The sequence below is a fragment of the Helianthus annuus genome, chromosome 7, assembly GCF_002127325.2.
Source record: "Helianthus annuus cultivar XRQ/B chromosome 7, HanXRQr2.0-SUNRISE, whole genome shotgun sequence".
Taxonomy (NCBI): Eukaryota; Viridiplantae; Streptophyta; class Magnoliopsida; order Asterales; family Asteraceae; genus Helianthus; species Helianthus annuus.
In genome coordinates this window covers 114,501,095-114,523,148 of record NC_035439.2, presented here as the reverse complement: position 1 = coordinate 114,523,148, position 22,054 = coordinate 114,501,095, and the positions used below count along the sequence as shown (strand labels likewise).

Genomic DNA, 22,054 nt, shown 5'->3' with positions numbered 1-22,054 from the left:
GCTAGACGCAAGTTTAACTCAGAATGGATTTCTATTCGATAGTTTTGTGGTATGGAACCGGGATCTTTAAATGCTAAACCTATTAAGATACCAACTAAGCCCCTCAATCCCTCTCAAGGTGATTCTTGTGGCACTACCTAGGCTGTTATGATTACCGGTTTTCTAGATTTCCTCACAGTCCTCTAGTTTCTTGAAAGTGCCTAAATAAGACAATCTACCTCACAGCGCGAAAGTCTAAGGCAACTATGGATTTTAATCTTGGTTTAATAGACAAGAGAATGTTTAAGGACTAGACCAATTTCTTAGACCTAGCTATAAACCAAACCGAGACCTATTAATAACCTCGAGCCTCACAGCGACAAGATTAGCAGAACACTTGATTTTATTAAATTACCGAATATTACTTCTAAGGTTAGTTACGTAATTTCACCTTAAAGAGTTAAAGATTTATTATGTGATACAGACACTCACCTAAATCAAGAACCCTAGCACAACCCTATTATGTGATATAGACCGTCACCAAGGATTATACGAAGCAATAAACAGCGATGAAACAAATATCAAGCATGCATATACACCAAGTTAAAATTCCATAGCCTTTACAATACAAGAAAATCCATAAACCACGCCAAAAACGAATAAAAATCCAAACTTTATTTAAACCATTGTCATGCCTAGGTAGTTAAAGAATCTAGCCAAGAAACATGATTTCAAGAATAATAAAGCTAAGTCTCAAACAAGAATTCATCGATGTAAAAACAAGAAACTAGAAAGTAAAAGAAATCGTAAGGTAAAACCCGGTAATTTCTTGTTCTCCAAGTTTCCCGCTCGACCCGATGATTCCGTAGCTTCAATTCTTGCAAAAGATATTCAAAAGCCGCTCCTTCTGATCTCCTCGTCTGATTTTGCGTCGACAGTTGATGTCTTCGATTATCCTCCTCCAAATTAATTCTTTTCCAAGTAATGCACATTGAGATTCAAATTAAATACACTTCCATGATCTGGGCTGGCCCAATAATCTTGTATCGCCTCTGGCCTCCCCTCAAATATACTCTTATCAGCTTCTTTCAATTGCATATATTAAATGATGTGCAACTCCAAGAATATCACTAAAGAAAATAATACATATATAATGCATCCTGATCGATGTAGTTGCACCCCTCCAAAAATATATTTAATTGGCCACAACTTTTATGATATAGAGATAGGGGGCTCGGCCTACTCACGGAAAATAGCGACAATTTTAGTTTGGTCACAGGCATCTTACTCTGCCCAACTGGCTGGTCATTTCCATATTACTCGTTTTTGCTCTATTTGCACCAGAACCTAGCCAAACACAAAATAATGTAATATAATACTAAAACTAAATAAAAACAAATAAAAACTATACAAAAAATATACAATTTACACGGGACAAATATGTATATTTTACCCTACATCAAATATCCCCACACTTAACCTTTTTTCGTCCTCGAAAAAGAATTATGCAAAACGGAATCATAGACGGAATAATTATTCGGGAAAAAAGCTTAAATTATTTGTTAAAACCGAAACTCGTGTTAGCCGCGATTGCAAGTATACTTGTCCCTTTAAACCCAAACCCGGTTCCAAGTCCTTATCATGCAAGTTTTAGTTCAAGTGCGGTCAATCTACCTAAGGTCTCACGCTAAGAATTGAAAGTCCACCTAATCCTCCCTCAAGCTTATAGGACAAAAGGAACAACCATTGGGCTATTTCCTAACCGCCTTATACCAAGATCAAGAGAGTTTAGAATCAAATCTATTCTTTTTTTTCTTTTCTTTCCATTTTTTTTTTATCAATTTTTCATTTTTTTTCTTTTTTTCGAGCGTAGACGTTGCTTTCCCTAACCCAGAGGCATTCCGGCTGTAGAGTCGCTATCCTCAACTCGGATTACTTAGGCTTCGGTACTTTTTATTTATTTTTCTTTATTTGCAAGGTCGATTTCACACACCCTAGAGATAATCCGGCTGTAGAGTCGCTATCCCCAACCACCGACTACATAGGAATGGCTACTTTCATTTAGTTTCTAGCTCGTTTATTTCATTTCTTTTTTTCTTTTCCAACGAGATAATGACCAAAAACTCTAACGATCTTAGCTTATAACGGCATCCCTTGTACTATTTTTGGCGGTTTCAATTTCCCCACTTTCCCTAGATGAGAACCCACTAGTAGACCGACAATTAGGTATATTTTAAGATCAAAGGAACCCAGAACCGAACCGAGCCTACCCGCCCATCCCAAACTAGACACAAGCACGATAATATTATTTCATATTATTATTATTTGAACCCGAACAAAAACCCGACTTTTCTATCATTTTTCGCTTTTATTTTGCAAACTTGTTATTTCAAAAGACATTTTCTAATTTTTTTTTTTAATTTTTTTGGATTTTTTTGAAATTTTTCATTTTTTTTGTATTTTTCGGCTTTTTATGACTCAAGGCTCACTATACTAACAACACTAAATGATAGTTTCTCATCCTCACACTTAAACTCTACATTGCCCTCAATGTAGGATGGAAACCGACTAAAAAACTAAAAATAAATAAGAAATAAAAAGACTAAGGGCAAATTGGAAAGGATTTAGCTGGTTTAATTCGCGCGGATGCTCCAAAACTCTCGTCCAATCCAGCTCGATCATATAGCATTTCGGTCGCGATCGGCTTTGACACTGACTAACATGCTTGATAAATGCCTGAAATCTGATAAGCAGCTCCAAAATCACCCGAATGGAGATTGAGTACGGGTGGTACATATTCAAACCTGCATAAACAAAAACAAGAAAACACCAAAGCAATACCGACTCGACACAAGCGACTAACTCAATACTACTAAATTAGACTCATGGTACAGAATAAAAGATTCAAAATACAAACTCTACAAGTGGGTCACAACTGTTCACGCACTCATGGAGGATCATACAAGCGCAGCTCACCTCCATACCAACTCTTACGGGCCGTAGCAATACCATTCCTAACATTGCCCGCATCTCTCCTATCCCCATATCTCTCACACTCTCTCAATTCGTCATCAGGCGGTTTGAATCTAGATGTTTCATATCAAAACCTATCCCCACACTGAGCCTTGCTCAGTATCTCTATCTTAGATTCTAACCTCATCAATCTCTCTTCCAACTCCTCGACTCTCCTATCAGGTGGATCCCCACACTTGGGTTTTATCACCTTCTCTAAACTTGGCTCACTCACCACCTTTTTTCTCATCACTCTCAACCCTTTCATTCTCCCCTCGACTCTCTCACTCGGCCCTCTCGCATTATTCACCTTGAAAACTACCGATTCGTCGCTCGCTCTAAGTGTGATTGTGCCTAAGAAGACATCTATAAGCGCTTTAGCGGTGTTCAAGAACAGGCGCTCTAAAATCAACGACACGTTTTCATCGGCCTCCATATCTAGCACTACGAAATCCGCCGGGAAGACAAACTGATCTACTTTAACTAGCAAATTCTCTACAATCCCCCTCGAGTACTTAACTGTCTTATCGGCTAACGAGAGGGTCATACGAGTTGGCTTCAAATCACCAAGGCCTAGTTTTTTGTAAAACGAATATGGCATCAAATTAATACTAGCACCAAGGTCTGCCAACGCGTGGTTTTTAACATCACCACCAAACAAACATGGGATCGTGAATATGCCCGGATCAGTGAGTTTCTTAGGAAGTTTGTTTAAGATCACCGCAGAACAATCTCCATTCAATGGAGTATTAGAACACTCACCTAACCTATCCTTACGCTTAAGAAAATCCTTAAGGAACTTGGCGTATTTGGGCATGGATCTCAGGGCCTCTATGAACGGAAGATTGACTTTTAATTGGGTGAACATTTCAAGAAATTTCTCGTATTCCCTAGCGTATTGCTGCTGCTTAAAACGGCCGGGAAACGGAAGACGGGAAGGATCAAATACGGGCGGTGGCCTAACCCTAACTGGTTGCTTCTCTACTCTCCTCTCAACCTGAGGCTCCTCGGTATGTGTGGTACTTGCTGGGTCTAGCCTATGTTGCACCTTACCTGGGGCCTCCATCTCTATCTCCTCATCTACCTCACCATCACTCTCTAACTCAACATTCTCTCTCACGACCTCCCCTAGACTCTTCCCACTACGAGTAGTGATTGCTTTCACAGAATTGTTGGTTGGGTGCGTGGTACCTGAAAACTGACCAGAAGAGGATTCTCTCAACTGCCTAGCTATATCCCCTACTGTTCTCTTAAGATCTAAAAGAGTAGACTCTTGATTTTTAAGCTGAAGTTCGTGACTTTTATTAATCTGCTCCTGACTTTTAGCGAACGCCTGATTCTGCATCATCATCTGAGGGAACATCTCCTCCATCCTGCTCAAACTTCCCTGTAAAACCTTGTCACTGCCTTGGCTCTCTTGATTCGACCCCCCACTAGCAAACTGACCTCCTGAACCACTATACTGACCACTCTGACCCGAACCACTACTCTTGTAAAGACCCGGCCCCCTATTTTGATACTGACCAGGTGGGAAACCAGGGGGATTGCCTAAAGGGCGATATCCACTACTACTACCACTACCATGCCAGCTGGAGTTAAAAATATTATTATTATTATTACTAAATTGACCCCTAGACTGGCCCGCTATGAACTCAACCTGCTCTAGAGTAAGAGTGGGACAATCGAGCGTGTCGTGACCTCCCCTACAAACCTCACACCTATCAACTTTCTTCTTAATCTCATTCAACTCTTGCCTCACCTCTTGCCTCAACTCTTGCCTCAAACTCTCGACTATAGCAGCTATCGATGGATCCAAGCTAACTTGGTTTACCCGTCGACCGGCCGAGGAGGTACGCACAGGAATGGAAGTCCTGCTGATAGTGCCGTAATCCATATCAGAGTGGGCGAAACTCTCAAACAAATCGTTACACTCATTCACCGTCTTTTTTCCCATAAGCTGCCCTCCTGCTGAAGTATCAAAACGAGCTCTAATCTCATGAGTAAGACCATTGTAAAACTTTTCAACTAACGCCCAATCAGACAAACCATGCTGCGAACAACAGGAAAGAAGCGTCTGAAAACGCTCCCAAGCTAAGTGGTATGGCTCATCAGGCTCCATACGGAAGGAGTGAATCTGATCACGAAGGCGAGACGCCTTGGCTGGTGGGAAATATTTGGCTATGAAAGCATCGCGAAGACCAGCCCAAGTAGTGAAAGTGCATGCGGGCTGAGAATCGAACCAGACGGCTGCGCGTCCAGCTAGAGAGAATGGGAAAACCTGAAGGTACCTGGTCTCTAGATTAACACCCTCAATGGAGAAGGTGCTGCAAAGGCGAGTGATGCGATTTATGTGAGCGGGAGCATCCTCGTCGTCACGACCATGGAACTGGCAAGAATTGGTAATGGCCGTCATGATGTAAGAAGGAATCTGCCAGGACCTATCATTTGCAATATTCGGAAGGGTGATGGGTGAAGTAGCGCCAGCGAAACCAGTAGTAGCCTGCTCGTAGACGGTGCGATTCGCCATCTCGAACAAGTAAGAAGACTCTAACAACCGACTCACTAAACTAGAAAAGACACTAAAACAAATATATATATATATATATATATATATATATGTATTTTTATAATTTAGACTCCTACGACTCAACAAACAAACAAATAGCACGTAATATGTTAACTAAATCCAAACAAAGTAATCAACGCAATCGCCAAAGAGTCCCCGGCAACGGCGCCAAAAACTTGATGTGCTAAAAGTGGTTTAACTAAAATAAACCCTAAACTAGACTCTCTAAGTTTTAAATTTATAAAACTAAGACTCTCTAAAACCTAAACCACACGACCGACAAGTGTACCGATCGATGCAATATAGCCTAAGGAAGTCCGAGTATCGAACCCAAGAGACTCTACTACATTACGCTAATGACTCTATCTAGACTTAGACTGACACGGACTTTAACTAATTGTTTATTGATTGGGGGGGTTTCTAAAAATCCTAAAGAAAATATTAAAATAATGCTAAATAACTAGACACAAACTTGGACGAAGACTAGAACCAGTGGCGATGAAGACTACCTAGGCTAGATGCAAGTTTAACTCAGAATGGATTTCTATTCGATAGTTTTGTGGTATGGAACCGGGATCTTTAAATGCTAAACCTATTAAGATACCAACTAAGCCCCTCAATCCCTCTCAAGGTGATTCTTGTGGCACTACCTAGGCTGTTATGATTACCGGTTTTCTAGATTTCCTCACAGTCCTCTAGTTTCTTGAAAGTGCCTAAATAAGACAATCTACCTCACAGCGCGAAAGTCTAAGTCAACTTTGGATTTTAATCTTGGTTTAATATACAAGAGAATGTTTAAGGACTAGACCAATTTCTTAGACCTAGCTATAAACCAAACCGAGACCTATTAATAACCTCGAGCCTCACAGCGACAAGATTAGCAGAACACCTGATTTTATTAAATTACCGAATATTACTTCTAAGGTTAGTTACGTAATTTCACCTTAAAGAGTTAAAGATTTATTATGTGATACAGACACTCACCTAAATCAAGAACCCTAGCACAACCCTATTATGTGATATAGACCGTCACCAAGGATTATACGAAGCAATAAACAGCGATGAAACAAATATCAAGCATGCATATACACCAAGTTAAAATTCCATAGCCTTTACAATACAAGAAAATCCATAAACCACGCCAAAAACCGAATAAAAATCCAAACTTTATTTAAACCATTGTCATGCCTAGGTAGTTAAAGAATCTAGCCAAGAAACATGATTTCAAGAATAATAAAGCTAAGTCTCAAACAAGAATTCATCGATGTAAAAACAAGAAACTAGAAAGTAAAAGAAATCGTAAGGTAAAACCCGGTAATTTCTTGTTCTCCAAGTTTCCCGCTCGACCCGATGATTCCGTAGCTTCAATTCTTGCAAAAGATATTCAAAAGCCGCTCCTTCTGATCTCCTCGTCTGATTTTGCGTCGACAGTTGATGTCTTCGATTATCCTCCTCCAAATTAATTCTTTTCCAAGTAATGCACATTGAGATTCAAATTAAATACACTTCCATGATCTGGGCTGGCCCAATAATCTTGTATCGCCTCCTGGCCTCCCCTCAAATATACTCTTATCAGCTTCTTTCAATTGCATATATTAAATGATGTGCAACTCCAAGAATATCACTAAAGAAAATAATACATATATAATGCATCCTGATCGATGTAGTTGCACCCCTCCAAAAATATATTAATTGGCCACAACTTTTATGATATAGAGATAGGGGGCTTGGCCTACTCACGGAAAATAGCGGCAATTTTAGTTTGGTCACTGGCATCTTACTCTGCCCAACTGGCTGGTCATTTCCATATTACTCGTTTTTGCTCTATTTGCACCAGAACCTAGCCAAACACAAAATAATGTAATATAATACTAAAACTAAATAAAAACAAATAAAAACTATACAAAAAACATACAATTTACACGGGACAAATATGTATATTTTACCCTACATCAAATATCCCCACACTTAACCTTTTTTCGTCCTCGAAAAAGAATTATGCAAAACGGAATCATAGACGGAATAATTATTCGGGAAAAAAGCTTAAATTATTTGTTAAAACCGAAACTCGTGTTAGCCGCGATTGCAAGTATACTTGTCCCTTTAAACCCAAACCCGGTTCCAAGTCCTTATCATGCAAGTTTTAGTTCAAGTGCGGTCAATCTACCTAAGGTCTCACGCTAAGAATTGAAAGTCCACCTAATCCTCCCTCAAGCTTATAGGACAAAAGGAACAACCATTGGGCTATTTCCTAACCGCCTTATACCAAGATCAAGAGAGTTTAGAATCAAATCTATTCTTTTTTTTCTTTTCTTTCCATTTTTTTTTATCAATTTTTCATTTTTTTTCTTTTTTTCGAGCGTAGACGTTGCTTTCCCTAACCCAGAGGCATTCCGGCTGTAGAGTCGCTATCCTCAACTCGGATTACTTAGGCTTCGGTACTTTTTATTTATTTTTCTTTATTTGCAAGGTCGATTTCACACACCCTAGAGATAATCCGGCTGTAGAGTCGCTATCCCCAACCACCGACTACATAGGAATGACTACTTTCATTTAGTTTCTAGCTCGTTTATTTCATTTCTTTTTTTCTTTTCCAACGAGATAATGACCAAAAACTCTAACGATCTTAGCTTATAACGGCATCCCTTATACTATTTTTGGCGGTTTCAAGTTCCCCACTTTCCCTAGATGAGAACCCACTAGTAGACCGACAATTAGGTATATTTTAAGATCAAAGGAACCCAGAACCGAACCGAGCCTACCCGCCCATCCCAAACTAGACACAAGCACGATAATATTATTTCATATTATTATTATTTGAACCCGAACAAAAACCCGACTTTTCTATCATTTTTCGCTTTTATTTTGCAAACTTGTTATTTCAAAAGACATTTTCTAATTTTTTTTTAATTTTTTTGGATTTTTTTGAAATTTTTCATTTTTTTTGTATTTTTCGGCTTTTTATGACTCAAGGCTCACTATACTAACGACACTAAATGATAGTTTCTCATCCTCACACTTAAACTCTACATTGCCCTCAATTAGAATGGAAACCGACTAAAAAACTAAAAATAAATAAGAAATAAAAAGACTAAGGGCAATGTTAAAATCCATAGCCTTTACAATACAAGAAAATCCATAAACCACGCCAAAAACCGAATAAAAATCCAAACTTTATTTAAACCATTGTCATGCCTAGGTAGTTAAAGAATCTAGCCAAGAAACATGATTTCAAGAATAATAAAGCTAAGTCTCAAACAAGAATTCATCGATGTAAAAACAAGAAACTAGAAAGTAAAAGAAATCGTAAGGTAAAACCCGGTAATTTCTTGTTCTCCAAGTTTCCCGCTCGACCCGATGATTTCGTAGCTTCAATTCTTGCAAAAGATATTCAAAAGCCGCTCCTTCTGATCTCCTCGTCTGATTTTGCGTCGACAGTTGATGTCTTCGATTATCCTCCTCCAAATTAATTCTTTTCCAAGTAATGCACATTGAGATTCAAATTAAATACACTTCCATGATCTGGGCTGGCTCAATAATCTTGTATCGCCTCCTGGCCTCCCCTCAAATATACTCTTATCAGCTTCTTTCAATTGCATATATTAAATGACTAGGTTAGAACCCGTGTATTACACGGGTTGAATAAATGTAACTTTATATATTAAACAATAAAAAGTTGGATCTTTATGAACCACGTATATTGTACGGGTTAAATTAATGTAATTTTATATATCAAATAATAAAAAAGTTATATCTTTAAAAACCATGTGTATGACACAAATTAAATAAATGCAATTTTGTATACTAAATACTAAAAACGTCGTATCTTCAAAAAACCCGTGTATAATTGGGTTGAATAAATCTATCAAATAATAAAAAAATAATAGATCTAAAAAGAGTTATATCTTTATATTAGATACTAAAAATATCGTATCTTTAAAAAAACTCATATATACTCGGGTTGAAAACTCTACCTAATAATAAAAAAAAAATATCTTTAAAACCTCGTGTATTATATGTGTTGAATAAATCTAATTTTACATAGCAATGATAAAAAGTTATATTTTTAAAAACTTCGTGTATTACACGGGTTATATAATTGTAACTTTGTATAGTAAATAATAAAAAAATATTTTTAAAAACTTTGCGTTTTACACGAGTTGAATAAATATAATTTTGTGTACCAAATAATAAAAAAAGTTATATTTTTAATAAATTTGGATAACATTGAATATTAATTTATTATTTATATATTTAATATACGATAAGTAGGAAAGAGAGGTATTTGTTTTAAAAATATATAAAATTAACAACTTAGCTTTGAGGATAATATTTTATTAAAGTATGATAAGATTTAATATTAATTAATTATTTATTGAGGATACCTTTAATGAATCACACGTGTACAAAAGTTGGTTTCTTTAATTATAGTAGATAAATTTAATAATTTAAATTAAATAATAATTATCTACAATTAAGTAATATTAGATGGTCTAGAAAAATGACAAATGACCTTTTATTGGTTTCTTTATTATATAGTATAGATATGGATTTATTACTTTATAGTATATTGTTTCTTATGTATATAATAAAGCACATTATCATAATTTAAAAGATATATATTAAAAATAATATTATAGCTTAATAGTTAGATGAGAAATTTTTGAATTAATGGTGAAAGCTTTTTTTTATTTTGGAGTATTAGCTTGTAAATGCCGAACGTGTTTTTTACTTTGACTTATTTTTACATATTTTGTCTTTAATCATTATTAGTTATAGTATACGAACTTTGCAAGGTTTATCACAATTTCATTTTTTCAACTAACTGACGTTAACATTTTTAGTTAACTTTTTGTAAAATGATTATTTTTTCCCTTGATATTTAAATACATAATAATTATCTACAATTAAGTAAGAGTAGATAGTCTAGAATAATAACCTAGTAATTTATATAAATAAATAATAAGATAATTTATGGAACTTTATCTGTAATGGGAGCCGCTAAAATAAGAACCATCCCCAGTTGTAAGAACCGCGAGAACCACTCTCCACCAATCATATTCAGCCAACAAAAAGGGTATTTTGGTCTTTTACCCCAAATATCAAATCTTTCCTCTCTCTTCATTTAAATTCACTGACATTTTGTAAACCTCACTCCTCTCTCCTCTATAACTCTCAGATCTATATATCATCTTCTCTAATCTCTTAATATCTCCAAGTTCATTTCTCATCTTCTCCAAAAATAAACACACACACAGAAACATCAAACTCTTCATTTCTCAATTCATGGTCTCATTTCTCTCGTCCTCTGTCTGACAGCCACACCGGTTGACTGTCGGAGCCGGTATTCCGGTCACCCCCTCTTTCAATGGATGAACGGACCACCACCACCATCGTCTGGGTGGTGGTGGTGAGCGACGGGAGTGGGAGCGGCGGTGAGTGTCGGGAGTGGGAACGGCGGACCGGCGAACCGAAGTGGGAACGAAGAGAGAGAAAGACAGAAGGAGTGAGAGGAACACAAGGGAGTGGATCGGCGTCGGTTTAGCGGCGGCGCTGCCGCTCACAGCGGCGGCGGTTGGGGATCTGCTTCGATATGGGTTTGATCTGTTTTGGATATGTAGGTTTGGTCGGCGACGGTGGTTCCACACAGTGGTTTAGTGGCTGGTCGTGGCGGTTCGACGGCTGGGTGGTGGGCCGGTGGCAGCGCCGCTGTGAGCGGCGGAGGTCCCGGTCTCCTCCCCGGGACTAGTTCATCAGTTCCTTTGCCACTGTGTTGTTGATTTTATCTGGTACTTTTTTGCACTATGTTCTTGATTTTACTGGGTTTAGTATGTTGGGGATTTTTCTGGGTTTAGTGTGTTTGGATCTTTAATTTTGTGGGTTTGATTTTTGCAACCCTCCGTCACTGCATATGGTTTTGATGTTGAATCTGGGGTTGTATATTGGTTTGATGTTGAATCTTGGTTTTATGTTGAATCTAGGTTTGAATCTGGGGTTTGATGTTTGAATATGGGTTTGATGTTGAATCTGGGTTTGAAATTTGTTTGAATGATGTTCTTGTTTTCCTTTTGAATGTTCAAATCGTTTGAATATGTTTGAATGATGATCTTGTCCCTTTTGAATGTTCAAATCGTTTGAATGTTGAATCTAGGCTTGAAATATGTTTGAATGATGTTTCTTGTCCCTTTTGAATGTTTAAATCAGTTGAATATGGTGCCTCATTTTTTGAATCGGCAGTGATGATGTAAAAAAAAACTGACAATGGCGCGGCAAGGACGGCGGAGGGTAGGTTTTTGAACCTGCAACCCCATTTTGCAGCCGTTGATTATCGGAAAATCTGAGCCAAAACTTCGTTTTTTTCTAGAATCCACTCGTTCTTTTGATTTTTGTTTGTTGGGTTTTTATTTTTTTATTTTTAGGCGTCGATGATGATAACAATATATCTGAGACGCTTCATTGAGTTTGCGATTTCTGGGTGCGTTCGTTTTTGCGTAAAAAAAATTTTGTAAAAAAAAATTAAACCGTAAACTTTTTTACGTCAACCGTAAACTTTTTAACGTAAAAAGTTTTAGGTAAAACATAAAAACGTAAAAATTTTTTTTACTAAAACGAAAAAAACGTTAATGTAAAAACGTTAACGTAAAAAGTAAAACGTAAAAAAACGTAAAAAACGTTAACGTAAAAAACCGGCGTGTTAAACGTAAAAACGTAAAAAATGTTAGCGTAAAAATACTTTTAAATTTTGTTATCTTTATTCAAAGTTGTAAATATATGTGATCGAACTGGTGCCACAATGGGTATTGGATGGTGGAGGGTAGGTTTTTGAACCTACAAACCCACTTTGCAGCCTTTTTGATTATCGGAAAATTTGAGCCAAACTCCGTTTTTTTCGAGATACACTTTTGCCATTTTCTGGGTGCGTTCGTTTTTTTCGAGATACACTTTTGCCATTTTCGAGATACACTTTTGACATAAAACGTAAAACGTAAACCGTAAACTTTTTAAAGTAAAACGTAAAATCTAACCTTTTTAACGTAAAACATAAAACGAAAACTTTTATGTAAAAACTTTTTAACGTGAAACGTAAAAAAAAATTGATGTACCTTGTAGAACGTAAAACGTAAACTTTAAACGTAAAACGTAAAAATGTAAACTTCTATGTAAAACGTAAAATGACGCGCGACAACGGGGCGTAAAAAATGGTTCTTTAAAAACCAGTTGATAAAACGGCGCGTAAATAAGGGGCGTAAAAATGGCTCATTAAACGTAAAAACGTGAAGCGTAAAAAGTGTTACGTAAATTTTTTTCGTAAGTTTTACGTAAAACGTAAAAAGTTTTTCGTAAGTTTTACGTAAACTTTTTCGTAAGTTTTTCGTAAATTTTTTTCGTAAGTTTTACGTAAACTTTTTCGTAAGTTTTTCGTAAAACGTAAAAAGTTTTACGTAAAACGTAAAACGTAAAAAGTTTAACGTAAAACGTGAAAATTTTAACGTAAAACGTAAAAACTTTTACGTAAAACGTAAAAAGTTTAAAGTTTTAACGTAAAATGTAAAAAGTTTAAAGTTTTAACGTAAAATGTAAAAACTTTTACGTAAAACGTAAAAAATTTTACGTCAAACGTAAAACGTAAAAAGTTTTACGTAAAACGTAAGTGATTTTAGGAACCAACAAAAGTTTAAATTTTTAACGCAAAACGTAAAAAGTGTACAAAAAGAGGCGCGTTAAAAAAAGTGAAAAAAACGGCGCGTTTAAAACGGCGTGTAAAAAAACGACGCATTAAAAAACGTGGAGAAACGGCGCGTTCTTAAAAAAACAACGCTTGAAAAAACGCGTAAAAAAACGGCGCGTTAAAAAACTTCAAAAAAACGGCGCTTTAAAAAACTTCGGAAAACGGCGCGTTAAAACGGCGTGTAAAAAGTTTGGCGCGTTAAAAACATGGAAAAACGGCGCGTTAAAAAGCTTCAGAAAAACGGCGCGTAAAAAACGTGTAAAAAACCGCGCGTTAAAAAAAACGCCGATTGAGAAAAACGACGACTTAAAAAAACGGCGCGTAAAAACGGCGTTAAAAAACGGCGCGTTAGAAGAACGACGATTGAGAAAAAACGATGCCTTTAAAAAACGGCGCGTTAAAACGGCGCGAAAAAAACGGCGCGTGAAAAACGGCGCGTGAAAAACGGCGCGTAAAAAACAGCGCGTAAAAAACGGCGTTAAAAAACGGCGCATTAAAAAACGGCGTTAAAAAACGGCGCGTTAAAAAATCGATGCGTTTCAAAAAAACGCCGATTGAGAACGGCGCGTTAAAAAATGGCGCGTTAAAAACGGCGCGTTAAAAAACGGGGTTAAAAAAAGGCGCGTTAGAAAACGGCGTTAAAAAACGGCGTTAAAAAACGGCGCGTTAAAAAATGGCGTTAAAAAACGGCGCGTTAAAAACGGCGCGTTAGAAACGGCGTGTTAAAAAAACGCCGATTGAGAAAAACGACGCCTTAAAAAAACGGCGCGTAAAAACGGCGCGTGAAAAACGGCGCGTAAAAATCGGCGTTAAAAACGGCGCGTTAAAAAACGGCGTTAAAAAACATCGTTAAAACGCCGTGTTACGCTTGAAAAACGGCGCGTTAAAAAACGGCGCGTTAAAAAACGGCGTTAAAAACGGCGCGTCAAAAAACCGTAAAAAGTTTAACGTAAAACTTAAATTGTAAAAAGTATAAAAATCTTTTAAAAAAAATCTGAATTTAAAAATGTTTTTAATAAAGAAATTATGTTTAAAAAATAATAGTAATAAAAAGTAATTAATGAATAGGACAAAAAAAGTAATTTAAAATTAATATATATAAAAAGACAAAATAGAGTTATTTTACTTAAATACCCTTTTGGATTATAATATTAAAAACATAATAAGACAAAAAGCTTTTAATATTAATATTAACTACTTTTAATCACATCCATCCATCTAGTTGATCTAAGGGCCATAAAGTGGTTCTCATGGTTTTTACAACTAGAGGTGGTTTTCATTTTAGCGATCCCCTATCTGTAATTACTTAAATGTTTGAAACATATATTAAATTTAATAATTTAAATTAAATAATAATTATCTATAATTAAATAATATTAGATGGTCTAGAATCATGACAAGTGTCATTTTATTGGTTTCTTTTATTATATAGTATAGATGTGCAACTCCAAGAATATCACTAAAGAAAATAATACATATATAATGCCTCCTGATCGATGTAGTTGCACCCCTCCAAAAATATATTAATTGGCCACAACTTTTATGATATAGAGATAGGGGGCTCGGACTACTCACGGAAAATAACGGCAATTTTAGTTTGGTCACTGGTATCTCACTCTGCCCAACTGGCTGGTCATTTCCATATTACTCGTTTTTGCTCCATTTGCACCAGAACCTAGCCAAACACAAAATAATGTAATATAATACTAAAACTAAATAAAAACAAATAAAAACTATACAAAAAATATACAATTTACACGGGACAAATATGTATATTTTACCCTACATCAAGTTTCGAGTTTCGATTCGATTGATCCACACATAACATAAAGTAAACACACACAAGTAACAAATAAGGCACACACACACGTATATTAACACCAAAATTTGCGTAATTCGAGTCTCGAGTTCGATGATGATTAGGTTAGTGCGATTACTGATTATTTAGCTTTATCGCATTGGTACTTCCTGCTATTCAATGTCGCCAATCGGTTCGTATTGATAAATAAACTTCGATTAATACGATTGTAATTAATTACTCCAGTTAATACAACTAACGTAAACATAAACATAAAATTAACTACTGTCGAAAAAAGTCAATCTTGACTTGACCTTCGAAAACACGGGGTGTTACAATACCTTCTCCTCTTCCTTACGATGCCTCTCTTCCTCCTTCGGCTTGTTCTTCAGCTCCTTCTTTCGAGCACTTCATCAAAACAAAACGAATAAAACTTGACAATCTCTTAAACATGTAACCGTAAATCATTGCAGTTAAATTGAAAATGTAACTGTAAGTCTAAATTCATTCATTTATCCACAATATCAAACTATCAGACTATCTTCTAACAGTCAATTCAAACTCCATAAATCCCTATTTCCACAATTCTAAACGTAATGACAACTTTAACAAACTCCTAACATTCATTATTCACACAATCCTTAACTCAAAATCACTCAAAACAACAATCCAGATTGAAAATGTAAATGTAAATGAAAACTTCACAATGTCTTACGAATCAAAATATAATCAAAACAACAATCTATCATTATACCTTCTCCTCTTCCTTACGACAACTCTCTTCCTCCCTATGCTTGTTCTTTAGCTCCTTCTTTCGTGCACTTCATCAAAGCAAAGCAAAACAAAGCGAATAAAACTTGACAATCTCTTAAACATTTAACCGTAAATCACTGCAGTCAAATTGAAAATGTAACCGTATGTCTAAATTCATTCATTTATCCACAGTATCAAACTATTAGACTATCTTCTAACAACCATCCTGTTCATAATCCCAGATATTTACATAGCCATCCTCTGCTGAGCTCCCAAAGACGGAAGACTTGTCCGGACACCACTGTAACATATATATATATATATATAATTTCAAAATAAAGCATGGAGGTTTACAACAAAAAAATATAAATAAATAATGAATACAAATAAAAGGTAATACCTGGACGCATAGAACAGGAGCTTTGTGTTCTTCAAATTTGTGAACAGGAGAACCAACTCCATCAGAAGTTAAGTTCCGGCGGTCAAACATGCAAACAGAGTGGTCAGCTGACCTTAAAATCACATCGTAGAAAGATAAAACATCCAACTTTAAATATATCTTTACATTTCAAGAAAGAAAAATCAACAAATAGCCTTTCTACATATAAAATGTTTACAATCTTAACCTTCATTAAAAAAAAAGCTAAATCAAAGCAACAAAAACATATTTAACAAATCGCCACTAAATCAATAAATTCATTAACTCATTACATAGGTCAACTTATATCATCATACCTGAAAGCGAAATCACCACCACAAAACACCATTGGCAGTTAGAATCAAACCCTAATTATTAAGAATAAAATTGGGCAGTAAAAATTTAGACCTAAGATTAAGAATAAAAAAAACAGTGGATTAAAAGAGGATGTGGCACTGCAGACACGAAGATGTATAAAACCGTAAGTACCCAAATTCGATCTTCATATTCAAAACAAAAGATGATAGAATATAAAGTACCTCCTATGAGGCATCCAAAAGTTGAGTACTTCAAATTCATCGTTTAATCCTCCACAAATTCACACTCCACACCAAACAATGCAACATTTCATCGGATCCGTTCACCAATCGCTTGTCTTCAAACCCTCAGCCGTCGAAATCAATAGAAATATCAATCAATCTTTATGAAATCAACAACAATCGCGGATCTGGATGCTGTGTAGATGCGTAACATAAATCAATTACGAATGCATAAAGATTTAATGGATTGTGAATCACGGAAGAAGAAGAAGAAAAAGAGACAATAAAAGGAAAAGGGAGAGAAGTTGGGATTATACAAACCTGTGGGGGGCTTTTGTTTATCTTCTGGTAATCCATTATGAGTTTGGGTTTAATAGGGTGTGATTAATGCATCGGAAGCCATGATAAGTGTGATGTGTAGGGGTTTGTAGGGGCAGAGGAAAGAGATGAGTGGATTGAAACCCCACCGGTGTACGGTTTCAAGCAGCAGCAGATTTTGTCTAGTAGTGATGGTGAATGAAGCAGCATCGTATTTCTGAACAACCGGATCGAAGATGTTCTTCTGAGTTGAAGAGGGAGAGAGGTGTGTGAAGATGACTATGTTTTGAATTTTGAAAATGAGCTAGACTATATTTGATTGAGAGAGAATAAGATTAAAAATACCATTTAAATTTTGAATTTGATTTTGAAATTCCCTCCTAAAAAAATCAGTATTTATCTTAATAAAAATCGGATTTATGACATCACCTTGGACTATGTGGCATAGCTGAATGGTTGACACGTAGACAGTTTTACATCAGCTCATCCTCTCTTATTATAGATACTATAGATATTTTCCATTTTCATAATAAATCCAACAAATTTTGTGTGTGTTATTGTTAAATTAGGTGTTTGATCCATTGGCGATTACCTGATCTTGATTGATACGTGACTATAGCAAATAATATTAATATTAGTTTGAAATGTTTTTTTTAATAAAATGGAAAGAAAAGTTATTTATCATTATGAAAATGAAAAATAACTGGCCTATGGACGGGTATACAGCTAACTAGTGAGCTATTGATACTATCTTAAATTTACATGTTAGTGTTTGCAAGTAGAATAAGTTAATAAAAAAGGATGGATCGTATTATAATTTATATTCATCAAAATATGTTTATGTTTACATACGTCCTTAAGGGACTGATAACATCCAGAAGGTAAGTAGTATACTTTACAATTAAAAGATTGGGGATTTGAATCCTACATGGTGCCTAACGTGTCTGAAAGACAACATATTATTCTAGTGTAAAAACCCGCATTTTGATAGTTGTTTGTTGTGCATTCTATTTGGAATCGTTCAGATGCTTGTTTATGAGTATTTTACAGATTCCTAAGTAAATTGGAGGATTTCCGGGCCAGAGAACTGAAGTTTATTGAAGATGTGCTGAATGCGGGCCCAAGTTTGTGTTTACAGGCCGTGTGCATTGAAAAGAGTTACGAATCGTGGGCCCCAAGTTAAGACACCGAAATACTATTGGAAACCCTAGATCAACAAGGAAAAACTTTCCCTTGTGTACGAGTTGTGACCCAGGTTCGGGTATACGGGTCATAAATAACCCAAAGGTAGATGGACTGTATATAAAGAAAGAGATTCACAAGAACCCTAAGAGAGGTTGGACGAAACAAGAGAAGAAACACGAAAAAGGGGTTGTTGAAGTTCAAGGATTCAAGATCGGAGATTCGGGAGAAGATTCAAGGAAGAAGAACGTACAAGAGGGCAAGAGATTGTCCCTTACTGAGTTAGCACCTTGTGTATTATCAATTCCTGTTAATTTTTATCATGTATTCATCGAACTCAGTTTCTTTGTTTGTTACTATGAGTAGCTAACCGCGCAATAGCCTGTTGGGGTAGGATAATTCTTGTTACCATGTAAAGATTTGGTTATGAAAGTGTGTTTTTTTGTAAGGGTCGCTTATGAACTTGTGATAGTGTAATCTGTATGTTGAGTATTCATGTTTGATGTGTGCTAAACAGACTACTAAAATTAACTACTGTAGACTCTCTAAGCTAGACACTAAAAAGCTTTAAATCTAGACTCGACCTAAACCACACAATCGGCAAGTGTACCGATCACTGTAGTATGACCTAAGGAAGTATGGATATCGAACCACGAGACTCTACTAATCACGCTAACTAAACTCTGATAGACTCTGATAGACACGACTCAAACTGTTTAATTGTTTTGGGGGGGGGGGGTTACTGAAAATCTAAGGAAATCTATTAAACTAATTATTAACTAGAACTATGCTAATACGAACTAATATGAAGACTTTTCTTAGATGATGATGAAGACCACCTAGACTAGAATCCTAGATTGATTTTAAGAATTTACCAATTAAGTTAAACGTATGTTTTATGGAACCGGGATCTTGTGACACTAAACCTATTAAGACACCAACTAAGCCCCTCAACCCTTCTCGAGGTGAAACTTATGGCACTACCTAGGCCGTTAATCCTACCGGTTATTAGACTTCCTTCCAATTATCTAATTATTGTGTAAGTACCCTAATATTGACCTACTCTTTTCCAATTATAGATCTAGGGTAGTTTGAGTTTCTTAACTTGACTTGATAGACTAATAAACCGACGGGGCAACTAAGGCACGACTTTTTCCAAAGACTGTCTAAAGCAATTCGCCAGGTAAGACCTACCAATAGCCCTACACCTTCCAGCTATTAGGACTAGTAGAATACTGAAATCTAGCAAATTATTAATTATCACTTTTAAGGTTTATTGGCCAATTCACCCTAAAGGTCAAAGACACAAGATCAAAGATCTAGCATGAACCTATTCCGTAGCAGACAACCACCTAGATTCACACGAAACAATTGATAATAATTAACTAAATTAAAGTACACATACACACCAAATTAATGAACCAAACTTATTACAAAACACAATTAATCCATAAACACATGCAATTAACTAAAAAGGTTCAAACTTTATTCAAATCCATTCATCGTAGTCTAGGCGGTTTAAACGTTTAGCCAAGCATGTTAATCAATGAAAGCAAAAGAAAGTTGTTCAAACAAGAATTCATGGTTACAAGTTTCGAAAGAGAGAAATCAAACAAAAAAGGAACTAAAGAACCCGTGCAAGTCTTCAATCTTCAAACCAAACTCGAACCAGTGATTCCCTTGATCAAAGCTCTTCAAACGCAACACTTCAATCTCCAAAATAAGCTTTCAGACTCCTCAAATTCGTAACCCTCTTGACGGAAATTTCGTTTCATATATATACCCGAACATCTCATCAAAACCTAGCTGAAAAACAAGTTTTCTGCGAATATGGGGGCTAGACGCTACGCGTAGGGTACCCCCTTAGGGCTAGGCGTACGACGGCGCCCCCTATCTGAAATTTTATTATTTTCTTGTTCTTCCAGCTTTCCGACTCGCATACGAATCCCGTTTTTCCTCCAAACTGCTCATTTTGACTCGTTTTTCATCACTTTAAGCAACGGGACCTGAAATCATAGCTTAACGTCAGCAATATCGAAATTTTAACCTAAACTAGACTCAAAATAACCAAAAACTGACCAAAATATACACTATAAACATATGTACTTTGTAGTACATCAAACATCCCCACATTTAGCATTTTTTCGTCCTCGAAAAAGATATGTGCAAACGGAATTAGAGATAAGCAAATAAACGGGTTAAAAACTATTTATATTTATTAAATTCGACACTTATGTTAGCCACGATTGCAAATATATTTTTCCCTTTAAACCCGAACCTAGTTCTAAGCCCTTATCATGCAAATTTAGTTAAAATGCGGGCAGTCTACCTAGGGTCTCACACTAGAAACCACAGTCCATCTAATCCCGCCTCAAGCTTATGGAATAAAAGGTATGATCACTGGACCAATTCCTAACCGTTTTACATCAAAATCAAGAGAATTTAAAATCGAATATATTTTTTCATTTTTCTTTTTTTTCTCTTCTCTTTTTTTTTCTTTTTTTTGAGCCTAGATGCTGCTTTACCAAACCTAGAGGTATTCCGGCTGTAAAGTCGCTATCCCCAACTCGGATTACATAGGCGTCGGTAATTTTTTCTTTGCAATTTCGATTTCACACATACTAGAGGCACTTCGGTTGTAGAGTAGCTATCCCCAACCAAGACTATATAGGCCTGTGCTACTTTCATTTAGTTTCTAGCTTAAATTTTTCTTCTTTTCTATTTTTTTTCATGACTAAAAATTCTAACGATTTTAATTTATAACGGTGTTCCTTATACTATTATCAGCAGTTTCAATTTCCCATTTTTCCCAGGTGAGCACCCACTAGCAAACTGACAATTAAGGTATATTAGATCAAAGGAACCTAGAACCGGACCGAGCCTATTCACATATCCCAAACTAGACATTAGCACGACTATTTTTATCTCTTATTATTATTATTATTATTATTATTATTATTATTATTATTATTATTATTATTATTAATATAACCCGAATAAAAACCCATCTATTCTATCATTTTCCGTCTTAATTTGCAAACTTCTTTATTCGAAAGACATTTTCTTTTGTTTTTAAACTAAAAAGGTTCAAAACTACACTACGACTATAATGTCCCATCCCCACACTCGAGATTTGCATTGTCCCTAATGCAAGAGTAGAACAAGACTCAAACAAACAAAACTAGAACTACCTACGAAAGAAAAACAAAAGAAAATAAAAAGAAATACAAAACTCTACAATGAAAAAGACTTAGCTTGCAAAATATGAGACTGTCAACGTGCCATTCTATTCCATAAGTGCCTTCCAATACCGAACGTGCTCAGCAAAAAATACCAAAACTCTCTCACACGAATGGAAAGCGGCTCCAATCATCAACCTAAATCAAACATACAATACCAAACAAACTACTACCAAACATCCATAGTACCAACATCCGAAGTTCAAAAGAAAAATAAAAACATATTGTCTTACTAATACAACCCAATCGAATTACTAAAGCAGCATAAAATAAAATAATCATAAAAGGATATATGCTGCTTCAGTCCATCTCCATCACTCGTCGTCTTCCTCCTCATCCATGTGCTGCACACTTGAACCTCCTGCATGTTGCCATGCATACTGGCCACCATAACCATAACCACTCTGTCCAGCCCACTGATCATACCCCGGATACTGTCTATAGACGTACGGAGCCTGCTGCTCACCGCCATAAACTGGTGGTGGAAGTAATCCAGAAAAAGGTGGAGGCACATCTAGATG

The 22,054-nt window shown here is 36.0% G+C and overlaps 1 protein-coding gene and 1 long non-coding RNA gene across 2 annotated transcripts; both read right to left on the bottom strand.

The window, feature by feature from the left end:
* Positions 1-3,079: 3,079 nt before the first annotated feature.
* LOC110866771 lies at positions 3,080-5,518 on the bottom strand. The gene has a single exon (XM_022115920.1). It carries the CDS (start codon positions 5,516-5,518, stop codon positions 3,080-3,082), a length of 2,439 nt encoding a protein of 812 aa, XP_021971612.1.
* A 10,539-nt stretch (positions 5,519-16,057) lies between these two features.
* On the bottom strand, positions 16,058-16,377 carry LOC110866657. The gene is made up of 2 exons (XR_002551417.2): positions 16,238-16,377; positions 16,058-16,138 (listed from the first exon to the last, which is right to left on the bottom strand). It is a non-coding gene; the product is annotated as an uncharacterized LOC110866657 (long non-coding RNA).
* Positions 16,378-22,054: the final 5,677 nt, after the last annotated feature.

Coding starts and splice junctions, on each gene's coding strand:
- LOC110866771 (XM_022115920.1), bottom strand. CDS start 5,518: ATGGCGAATCGCACCGTCTACGAGCAGGCTACTACTGGTTTCGCTGGC.